Source organism: Rhineura floridana, chromosome 9 (genome assembly GCF_030035675.1).
Source record: "Rhineura floridana isolate rRhiFlo1 chromosome 9, rRhiFlo1.hap2, whole genome shotgun sequence".
Classification (NCBI taxonomy): Eukaryota; Metazoa; Chordata; class Lepidosauria; order Squamata; family Rhineuridae; genus Rhineura; species Rhineura floridana.
In genome coordinates, this window is record NC_084488.1 from 66669521 (window position 1) to 66681790 (window position 12270).

Here is a 12270-nt window from a genome sequence, read left to right on the forward strand (position 1 = left end):
TGAACAAAGATGTGTACAGTGAAATATTTGTCATTAAATTGTTACGTATAGATGGGAGAGCCAATGTGAACTCACAATACTGACCTCCTTTGTTAAGGTCTTTGAGATCTGCAAGTGAAATGTACTGAACTCTGTAAGAACTAAGGAGGCAGGAAGGAAGCCCATAGAATATATGTATAATATTTGTCTGAAAGGTAGTGTTGTTAGTTCTCTGAAAGATGTTGTTGTTGTTATTATTATTATTTAATTATTAACTACTTAATCAGGTTCACCAACATCAAGACCGGGGAGAGACATTTCAGTGCCAGCTATGCCCTTTTACCTCCTCTCGCCACTTCAGCCTGAAACTCCACATGCGTTGCCATCAACACTTCCTGAGGACAGAAGCCAAAGTGAAGGAAGAGATCCCAGAAATGGATGTCAAGGTGTCGCCATTGCTAAATGAGAACTCCAGAATGGGGCAGCAGATGGATGGGGAAACTGACCCCACAGGGACAGCTGCTGCCTCCAGAACTCCTGAAGCAGCTGGACAGGCAGGATCTGCCATCCCACCTCTGCTAATAAAAGAAGAGCCCAAGGATGACAACAGCCCCTCTACCCCATCTTTTGCTCTCAGTGTTGTTGACAGAATTGCCAACAACACAAAGCTAAAAGACTCCATTGCTTTTGTGACCAATACAGCATCAGCACTTTTCAGCCAGGACATCTCAGTCAAGATGGCATCAGATTTTCTCATGAAGCTCTCAGGTAAGGAGGGGCTAAACTGGCTATTGCTGGTTCATCTCACTTTTCCACATTTTTACTCATAATGGCATCTTGTTAAACCCTCTCCAAGTATGTATTTAACCCCGAGTTTTAATACATATTTAAACCATCTGTTTCTCTCAAAATATTGTCTAAATGCTTCCGGGAACAGGGGACACAGAGACTCTAAGGTCAATGGAATTTACTCCCAAGTAAATATGCTCACAATTGGAGTTCTTATGCATTATGTTTGTTATATTGTACCCCGCTCTGGGATTATTTTTAATAGAGAGCAGGTTAGAAATAGTCTAAACAAATAAAAAATTACTGAGAACTGTGTTGCAATATTCAACAGTGGATCCAGTGGAGAGCTAAGTCCCAATCCACACATGAATCCGAGGAGTGCAGGTCAGGGTACTTCATACAGAGAGTGGCAAAGATGGACTTCCTCAAGTATCTCTGCTCTTGGGTATTTGAGATGTGGGCTGTAGTTCCTCCTCCTCCTCATTTCATAAGATCCTTCAGTTTTGTGTCTGTGCTTTATGTTTTAAGGTCATGGTCACATCTGTCTCTCCCCATCTTGCATTTTTATTAATAAACATAGAATCATAGAGTTGGAAGGGGCCTATAAGGCCATCGAGTCCAACCTCCTGCTCAATGTAGGAATCCAAATTAAAGCATACCTGACAGGTGGCTGTCCAGCTGCCTCTTGAATGCCTCCAGTGTTTGAGAGCCCACCACCTCCCTATGTAATTGGTTCCATTGTTGTACCACTCTAACAGTTAGGAATTTTTTCCTGATGTGCAGTCGAAATCTCGCTTCCTGCAACTTGAGCCCATTATTCTGTCTCCTGTACTCTGGTACTACTGAGAAGAGATCCTGGCCCTCCTCTGTTTGTCAACCTTTTAAGTACTTGAAGGGTGATATCATATCTCCCCTCAGGCTTCTCTTCCCAAAGCTAAACATGCCCAGTTCTATCTGTGTCTCCTCATAGGGCTTTGTTTCCAGTCCCCTGACCATCCTTGTTGCCCTCCTCTGAACTTGTTCCAGTTTGTTTGCATCCTTCTTAAAGTGCAGTGTCCAGAACTGGACGCAGTACTCAAGATGAGGCCCAACCAGTGCCAAACAGAGGGAAACTAATAATTCACACAATTTGGAAACTATACTTCTGTTAATGCAGCCTAAAACAGCATTTGTGTTTTTTGCAGCTGCATTGCACTATTGGCTCATATTCAGCTTGCGATCAACTACAATCCCAAGATCCTTCTCACATGCAGTATTGCGGAGCCAAGTTTTCCCCATCTTATAACTGTGCATTTGATTTCTTCTTCCTAAGTGTAGGTCTTTGCACTTATCCCTGTTAAATTTCATTCTTTGGTTTTCAGCACAATGCACCAGCCTATCAAGATCCCTTTGAATTTTGTTTCTGTCTTCCAGAGTATTAGCTGTCCCTCCCAATTTTGTATCATCTGCAAATCTGATAAGCATTCCCTGCATCTCCTAATCCAAGTCATTAAAAAAATGTTGAAGAGCACTCGGCCCAGGATCAAGCCCTGTGGTACCCTGCTTGTTACCTCCCCCCAGTTTAACCATTGATAAGCACTCTTTGAGTATGATTCTGGAGCTACCTGTGGATCCACCTGATAGTTGTTCCATCCAGCCAACATTTAGTTAGCTTGCTAATCAGAGTATCATGGGACGCTTTGTCAAAAGCTTTGCTGAAGTCGAGATATATTATGTCCACAGTATTTTTACAGTCTACCAGGGAGGTTACCTGATCAAAAAATGAGATGAGATTAGTCTGGCAGGATTTGTTCTTGATAAATCCATGTTGGTTTCTAGTAATGACTGCATTGTTGTCAAGGTGGTTACAGATTGACCACTTTATAATCTGCTCCAGATTTTTCCCAGGGATTGATGTCAGGCTGACTGGTCTGTAGTTCCCCAGTTCCTTCTTTTTGAAGATAGGGACAACATTAGCCCTCCTCCAGTCATGCAGCACTTCACCTATCCTCCACGATTTTGCAAAGATTTTGCAAAGATCATAGACTGGAAGGGAAACAAAACAGAATCTTCTAGCACCTTCAAGACTAACACATTTATGTATTCATTTCAAGTGTTTTTGCTCCACTATTCAGCTGAATCAGCCCCTAGAGCAGCTTCCATTGATTAATAATAAGACTGTCCGTCTTTAGGCTTAAAAACTACTGATGCAACATAAAAGGAAAAGGAATTGGGAGGGAGGAGGGAAAAGCAAATTCAGACATTAGTTTCAGTTATGACCAGCTGGAACGGAAAGAGTTCAAGGAGAGGGGGAGCCAAGAGTTGCTAGTGTCTCTGCTGAACTGATGGAGTGGCCTGTTTCCCTTTTCTCTGTTCTTCTGCCACCTGATGGAATTGCTATTATAAGATGATAGTTGAAAGAGAGGAAAAACCTGATGGAGCAGGCTTCTCAGCAGAGCTGATGAAATGGCCCCCCTTCTCTTTTTCCCCTCACTGCAGCTTGATGGAATGGCTATTGATAGATAACAGGAAAAGTCTGGTGGGGCAGGCTTCTCAACAGAGCCGTTGAAGTGGCCCTCCTGCTTTCTTTCCCTTGCTGTTGCTTGCTGAAATGTGACTGTTATTCCATGAAAACCCATGCCATAACTAACTTGTTCATCATTAAAGTGCTGCTAGCCTAACATTGTTGGCTTTGCTGCAAAACAGACTAACACAGCTACGCCTCTGGAAATTAATAAAGTGATTCCAGCTTCTGAATCTGAGCATTTAAAGGAGATCAGAATTATTTGCCCTTAAATTGTTATGCATTAGCTCTGCAGTTGTACTGGTGCCCAAATTTCATATGGGACCATAACATCAGGCAGTTAAGTCACTGGTGTGATCACATAACAGAAATGTTGTCCAGTTTGGCAGGGGCAAGCAATGGAATTTCACTAATCATGATGCCCTTGCTTAGTGACATGCAGGGTATCTTGCAATTCTCCTTCTTGTCACATTGAAGAGAGAGATGTCATTCTGACTATCTTCATTTATAGGTTTGTGTTCAAAAAACGAGTGTTAAACTCTGAAACTTTACTCCTCCCCAGATGTTTGGGATTTCCCCCCTCCTGACAATTAATACAGTTCCTGGAGAATACATGAGGATCTGAGAACAATAATTTTCATTTTCTGTCTTGTTGCTAATGCAACTGAATCTGCAGATATGCCATTTATTTTTACTATTATTTCAAACTTTTTGAAACAGATTTGATGAGGAGAAGGAGTAAGTGGGAAGTTTGGGAGCAAATCTGGTCTGCTGAAAAGGCACTGACAATCCCCAATGCAATGGCACTCCAGCCCTTTGGACTACAACTTCCATAATCCCCAGTCTGCTTAGGCAAAGGGATTATGGGAGTTGTACTCCAACAACATCTGGGAACCCAAGGCTGAAGAACACTGACTTCCTTTAAATCAAATGTGAGCGCATATTTTAAATGTTGGCATTGGCAGAGAAACTAGAGGATCAGCAGAGCATTAATAGCTCTTTGCTTAATAATACTTCAGTTATGCCTTTGGTAGACTGATTGTTGGGATTTATAGTTTGCCCTTAAATAAAATTCCTTTCAAAATTTCAAAACAAATTAAAAACATTTGCAAACTCAATAGGTACAGTTTTAAAAAGAACAAACCCAGCCAAGAGAAAGCAAGTCAAATACAATTAAAAGGCATGAAAAAATAAAAAATAAAAGTGTTTGCCTGGTGTCAAAGTAAGTCTCATGGTAAGTCTCAATGGGGAGGTGCCAGCACTGAAAAGGTCCTTCACTTCACCTGTCGCCCCCCCCCCAGATGGCAGGAGAATGTGGAGTGCAGGTGGTTTATTGTCTTCATTTGCCCTAAATGCTTATACTTCCAGGGCTACAAAAGCTGCTGTTTACAAATGTAGGGTAGGGAAAAATTGTAAAGGCAAACTGGCAATTAAAACTACTAAACAAATGCAGCTTGAGAAGCTTGAAAAGATGGTATTAGCAAGCTATTTCTGCTAGATTTCTAAGGTTGCAAACTTACAAAGGAGTAAGTCCTAGTAATGGGATTTACTACCAAGTAAACATGCATAGAATTACACCGACATAAATACTGAGAGGAATTGATAGATGTTTAGAATTAGGAGCACATTGATATCCCTTCCCCCATTAACAGTTACTCACCTGGGGAGGGGAAATTATTTCTGCCTAAGGTTTGACATTTTTCATAGCCAAGTCCAAAGATTTGTGACCCATTTGTGCGACTCTTCTGGCATGTTAGATTAACATTGTTTTAAATATATCCCATGCATTCAGTAAATTTGGACCTTGCTGTACTGAATTAATGATAGCAGAGCCGGTGATGTCTGAAACAGAAGCAATAAGAAGAATTTTAGGGGGAGAGGAGAACCTGAAAATAGAATACTGTCTCACTCCTCACATCTGCTCTTTATTCAGAAATTAATCTTCAGACAGGAATGCTAAAGGCCCCAAACGTGCATTTTTCATGCAAAAAAGGCCCATGCTCTTATTTTATAGTGTTTTAACGAAAGGTCCTGAAACCTGACTTGTGTGCACTGTTACCTAGCAACGTTATAAAGTCACTGAAGGAGTGAGATATATCTCAAAGATGAAAATGTGAACTTGGTAGATCTGTCAATGCCACACAAGGGGACAGATGTTATGTTAACGGAAGAAATTAAACCCATTGATCAGAGCAATGTGTATCCAAAATAGCATGTGGAATTGTACATTTGATCAGCGCTGCGATACTTAACAGAGTCCCAGCCCATAAAGCAGGAGGTGACGATGTTTTATTTAGTGGGTTTATGAAATTTACTAGCAATGTTTTAGGAGAGCATTTCATATTATTATAATGCGAACAACAACAAAATGAGAGGGGAGCCTGAGCATAGTCCTCTGTCAGCCTTTTTCCTGGAAAATTGAACCACATCCCCACTGCTAGCTTGTTCTGGCCCAGATCAATGCACGGCAGGCTTCTCTGCAAATCAGCAAAATAGAAGGGGGTAATTAAAGAAATGAACAAGGAGAAAGTGCCAAGGCTAGACAGTTATAGGTCTGATTGGTACAAGTTGCATATACTGCCACTGCAAGCATGATTTGAGGAATCCATTGGGGGCAAGCTCCCTCTGTTATTCTGTTTCAGGTATTACTACCCAATGAGAATCCTAACTTTTTGCAATTCTACTGGATCAACCAGTGGGGTGAATTAGTGCTTCTTCCCCATGAATGTGCACCAGAAAGTATATTATAGGAGTGGCATTCAAAAGGCACAAACTATGTGGTACCTTGCAACCATAGGCATGCTTGTAAGGATAACAAGACTGAGCTTGAACTGCTAGTAGTAAGGCGTCTTGAGAGGTGTCCTCATTCTTAATTTATGAGATACAGTGAATGTTGTTCAGCTGAATACACTACCTAAAGCCATAAATGTCCTTTAGGGACTCCCAGCTATAATCCCCTAACCATATTTTATTGCTATCGATGGATGACTTGACGCTTGCAAGGCAATGCAGTTCTCCTGATTCCTAAATGAATAAGGACTCAGTAGGAAGGCTCTTTGTTTTGTTTTTCAGAGGTAATGCAGACAATGATCGTTGGAGGGTCATGACAATTCTAGAGATGGAAGAAAAGAAAAACCAGCAAATTGTTCCACAGAGCTGCCTCTGCCTGTGCACATGCATGCATACAACATACCCTCTTGTTGATTATCCCTATGTCAGGTGTCATTGGACCTAGAACTGGGGAACTTCAGTTCTGTGTGACGAGTCATCATAACTGCCTCTTGGAACATCTTCATAGCAGTGAAGTAGTCACAGGCTCTAGACTGATTCTGCCCACCCAGGATGGCCATTGAGCCCTCCTGGATAGCAAGGGCTATAAAAGGTTTTCTGTATGGGCTTGGAACCTTGCTGACCAACAATATCTTTATGGCTCTAGTGTGCTCTTCTGTGTCCCTTACCCCAACTTCCAGCTTGGTCCTTGGCCCCAAATTTCTTGGCTCACCTCTGACAACTGCCCATGGCTCACCCTGTTGCTTGTTCTTTACTGAGACACTCTTCTATCAAAGTCCTTTTCTCTGCCTTTATTTCTTTTATTCCTCTGTTCTCATCAGTGATTCTCACTGGTTATCTGAAATGTAAATGAAAGAAAACACTTTATTGAGGTTTTTGTTTAATGATTGTGTTTTAAAAGCATTTCTGGATCCCCCCCACCCCCAATTACTGTCTTGAATGCTTTTGATGGTCATCTGTAATGGCAATGCCTGAGACCCTCAAATACTTACCAAAGGAGCAAACGTCTCTGATGGCTTGAAGCTGAAACAAATTAAAAACCTTTTCATTGTAAGCCTGGGCATTCAGACACAATAAATGAACAGTTGTTTCTTGTTGTCTGGAGCATCCAGACATTTTCCTCCTGGAAGCTCTTCTATTGCAGGAAAATGACACTTCTGTCACAGTCAGAATGCAATATTCTTTTGTCCATGTTGAAATTGGACCCCTCCCTGCCCCCCTATCTAGTGTGCTTGCTGCAATAGTTTCAGTGATTTTGCTAGTGGTTACCTCTCATAAACACCTGTGTTTGCCCAAGACATCAGCAATAATGAGCAACATACCCCATCCATGCCTGCAGCATTGTGGCCTTAAAGAATATTATTTTCTACTACTATAGAGGAGATGGGTTCCCTCATTCAGCCATGGAAACATAAGAGCACTCATGAACCTCTTTAAAAATTGAACAAAAACAAATGCTGGAACCACACAACCCACTGACCTGGAACAATGCTCTGCCGCTTTGAGAACACTCTTAATTCCCTTCTTCTCACTGTCTTTTTTATTTGCATTTGTTACTATACTATACCCACAACCTTTATTTAGTTTTACTTCTGCCACAACTTTGCCCTAAATGTTCCTTCGTGGTACTTTACAATCTGGGTATGTGCTAATTCTATTAGTGGCATGGTAGTTTCTGCCTCAGTGATTTTATGTTTATGCTTGCAAAGATTTTGTGTAGAAATGTACCAATATTTGTTGCTTCCCTGCTCAATTTGGTTTTCTTTGTAAAGAGTTCCTTGCCTCACACCATCATCCCAAGCTGTTGCCCATGTTTGGCTTGCTCTTGTGAACTTGTTGTCTTGTGATTACACATATACACACCTCATGGAACCCTTTTGTCTTCTTCTCGTAACAGCTGCAAATCAAAAAGAACCCTTGACACCTACATTTAAAGTGAAAGAAGAACCAAAAGATGAAGAAAATACAAGCTCCACTTTTCCTAAATCTACTTACATTTTCAGTCCTGAACCTGAAACTTCTGCCCCAAGCATTCCCAAGGAGAATCTCAAGCCACAAGAAGTGCCAGCAAATGTACTGCAGCAGGACATGTCTGTCAAAGCGGCATCTGAACTTCTTATGAAGCTTTCAGGTAGCAAATTGATATATATATATATATATATATTTAAAAGCCATCTTTTTGCATTTCCATTCACTTCTCTTCTAGCATTTATAGCTCTGAAGTTGCCTACTGCTTCATTTAATTTACTACTAATTACTAAGATGCCTTTGACTCCAGTATCTAATTACCATGGTGCATTAATGTTGTCTTAACAGTCACCATCAAATTATTGCAAAATATTTCTGGTTCTTCTTCATGGCCTTTTTGCATCTCCACATTTGGGTCTGCTACAGCTTTGGGATACATCCTTTCCCAACCGGTGTGCCTCCAGATGTTGTTGGACCACAACTCCCATCAGCCTCAGCCAGCATTGCCAATGGCTGAGGCTGATGGAAGTTGTGGTCCAACAACATCTGGAGCCACACCGGTTGGGAAAGGCTGCTCTAGAGGATGCCACATTTCAGAAAGTAGGGTCACAATATGGGCTTCAGGTTCTACCTGTGTTCAGCGTTATGCTCTAAGCCTGCATCAGCTTCCAGGTGAGTGAGTTTGCTAGCTTCGCACATGTAAAACTGTGCATAGGCCTCCTCATATGTACTAATAGAAAACTCAATTATCCAAGTGTGGATTGTTAAGTAAACAGCATCATCCATTCACAGGAAGAAGATATCAGAACGCTTACAAGATCCTCAGTAGTGGGGCATGGGAGTGATGAAAAAACCAGAACAGCCCTGTGAGGACTGAGCATGCTCTGTAGCCACAGAATGCTGACTGCTTGGGAGGATGTTGAAAACCAGTGGGGAAGGGGAATGAAAAAAAGCATCTATTTTGATGCAGGTCCCATTTGTAAAGAAAAACAACAACAGGTTTGCTTATCTGTGGCTGACATTTATCACATGGGCCTGTGCACAGGCATGCACACCACTCTCCTTTTCTGTAGAAAGCCCTGCACAAATTAGTTGCTGGTCACTGAAGAAATTCAGTGAGAAGGTGACTCTACATATGTGCAGGGGAGGATTTGCTCCTCCTCCATCTCTCAAAGCTCTTAAGAGTTCTGAGCTGTGGCCACACATGTCTTGTCCCCAGTAAATGACTGCACAGACCACTTGGAGAACATCTTTTACAGGCATGAATTTATTTTTATTTTTTTTAGCAAAGTCCGGTCATTATAATCTGGGATGTGATGGACTTGAGTCATTCTGGGGAAAATGGGAGGAAAAATGTTTCTGGGCAAAAGTATTGGCAGGCCAAAGTAGCCCGTAAGTTATACACTGCCTAGCCTAGCTTATCTACTACATCCAAGGTTCTAATGTTGGGATAAAGATGTAGCATATTCATGTATTGGCGTCATATGTACACATTTTATGCTTTGCATATCTCACAGCCTGGCAAGAACTTTGGTGTCTTCACATCTGTGTTTTCTGTTTTTAAAAATTGTTATTGGGGGTTTTGGCTCAGAGACAAGAAAATGTTAAGAGTAACACACAGCTCTAAAATGCTGTCCTGCACTGGTGGGATATAGAGGAAGGGTTGGATATACATTTAATAAATAAATAAATAAACTTTGGGGATTAAACTGGAGGTTGTCATTGGCCTATCTGTGGATGCAGATAGAGTAGTTGCTCTGGCCTTGCATCCCTTTGGTAAAAGCCACATAAGCCTGGCATTGGTCATTAGAGTGGTAGGTAGTTCAGTTCAGTAATGGAAGTACTACTAAGAACTTCACTGGAAATAAGATCTCTTGGGTTTCAGCACCGTTTAATAGGAGTCCAGACTCCACCCACATTTATGGATCTGAACAAAGTTCTGCAACTGTTTCTATGTTTTAAATAATTTTGCTTAGGGCATGGATTTTCCTTTTGTTAGAATACTTTTTTATTCTTATGCCATCTTTACAAACCATACGACTGAATAACTATATTCACAAATTCAATATACAAACGGTTCACATACAAATATATCATCCATCTCTATAAATTAACGTATTTAAAATATAGCAGTGCTCTTAAATGTTATTACTTATAAATATAATCCAACATTAACTCAATGTAATTTTTAAGATTCCATTAATTTTATTGAATGAAGATTCCTTAAAAATACACTGTTCTTATATTAGCTAAAAAAATGATAAAAAATAGTTCATCTTACAACCTCCTTCTCATTTCTCTCTTTTTAATCCAGAAAGTTAACTTCACCTATTTAATCATTTTCCGTCACCTAATTTCCCAATTTATTAGCATTGGAACACCTTCATTCTTCCAATTCTGTGCAATTAAACTTTTAGCTGCTTTTAGGAAATAATAAATATGGCTGCAATCCTAAACATGTCTATGCAAAAATAAATCCCATTGATTTCAATAGAGCTTACTCTCAGGTAAGTGGGGTTCAGATAGCAAAGTATTCTTTTTCAGCCTCCCCAAATATCTGCCCAAAACATAAAATGAATGGAACCTTAATTATAGCATTAGTATTACTTTATATTAACCACCAAAATCTTTGTATTACTGGACAACTCCATCGGATATGTAGCATATCTGCTTTCTATTGTTTACATCTCCAACTTTTGGCTTTCCCCCCTAATCTCATTCTCTTAGTTATTGTGGACTACTTCTATGTGGGTCTGTTTGTTTGCTGGCTGTCTCACTCTATCTTTTTCTGTTTATCCACTTCAGTTTCCTCCATTTATCCAGAACATGTTGTTTGGATGTACTGTGTATTCTAGGTGGACCTATTTTACCATAACATTTGTAAACAGCACACATGTCTTGCTGCTGATGACTGGACAACTCTGGATGTCTCTCAGGCTATTCAGAAAAATGAGGTTGTACCCTGCATAAAATATTCAGTATGCAATTATACATAATAGAGATTTTGAGAAAATTTCCAACAGCATACCCATGATATGAAGTTTATTTTTCATCCATAAAGCACAAGTATTTACAGGTAACGTTTTGAATATAAATACAGAAGTACTTGGTGCAAAGAAGAAAAGCATGCCTGCTTTCTGTTTTCATGAATATTAAGTGTGTTTTTCTGGAAAGGAAGATTTTATTATTAATCATTCAGTTATAAAGAAATAAAAAGTCTGATTTAGCATCCTAGTGATCTGATTAATTTTTATCACCAATAGCTTAAGACATGGACCAAGAGATCCTCAAATATGATTGTCAATGGTGATTAAAAATTTAATTCTTGTGACTATTGGGGAAAGCTTCTAGTGTGCTTCATTTTTTTAACCCTCATGCAGACTTGTGGGGCACTTTTTGGGCCCAGGTGCACTTTTCATTGTGCAATTTACATATAAATAGACCTACAGGAATGTCATTCTAGGACAGTGTCACAAAGTGTCACACATACAATGTCCCCAAATTTGAGCCAGTTACCACTTACTGTTTTCCTTTTGGAAACAAAAATGCCACTGGGGTCCAAAAAGACCCCAGCAAAAAGCTGTGGGCACAAAGTTCTACCTTTTATTGTGCAATTTACAAATGAGTAGAGCTACAGGAATGTCTTTCTATAACATTGTCACAAACTGTCTTCCATACAACATCCCTACATTTCAGTCAGTCACCACTTACCATTTTCCTTCTGGAAACAAAAAAAACCCACTGGGATCCAAAAATACCCCAGAAATTCTGTCGTTTACTCAATATGCATGGAGAAGGAGCTAATATATAGTGCTCAGAAAAAAATCCTCCTCTGAATAAGTGTTTTTTGGCACTTTTTTTTTTTAAATTGCTTAATGTATGGTTTTAAATTGCATGTTGATATTTTGATGTTGTGAACCGCCCAGAGAGCTTCGGCTCTGGGGCGGTATAAAAACTTAATAAATAAATAAATAAGGTGTTTGGTGGTAGCGTCAAGTATGCTTGTAGTGACAAAAAAAGGGGGTCTCTGAGGGACAAAGTGACCCCATCCTTCCGTTGGAAATTTCAATGGAGTCCAAATATATCCCAAAGTCAGCCAGTGTGATTTTTTTTTGCTGGGTCTGCATGAGAGTTAAAACCCACTTACAACAAAGGAGGCAGAGTGTTGTATTCAGCGAAGCCGTACTTAGAGTAGACCATTGAAATTAATGAAGCTTTGTCATGTCTACTAACTTCATACT

At 40.1% G+C, this 12270-nt stretch overlaps 1 protein-coding gene across 3 annotated transcripts in view; it reads left to right on the forward strand.

Annotated features, from left to right (window-relative positions):
* Positions 1-12270, forward strand: part of ZNF827 (zinc finger protein 827) — a 175826-nt gene that overhangs the window by 68827 nt on the left and 94729 nt on the right. For all 3 annotated transcript variants that reach the window (XM_061584772.1, XM_061584773.1, XM_061584774.1), the window contains exons 4-5: positions 267-747; positions 7959-8192. In XM_061584772.1, coding sequence (XP_061440756.1) covers positions 267-747; positions 7959-8192 — 715 coding nt within the window. The remainder of the gene's footprint in view (positions 1-266; positions 748-7958; positions 8193-12270) is intronic.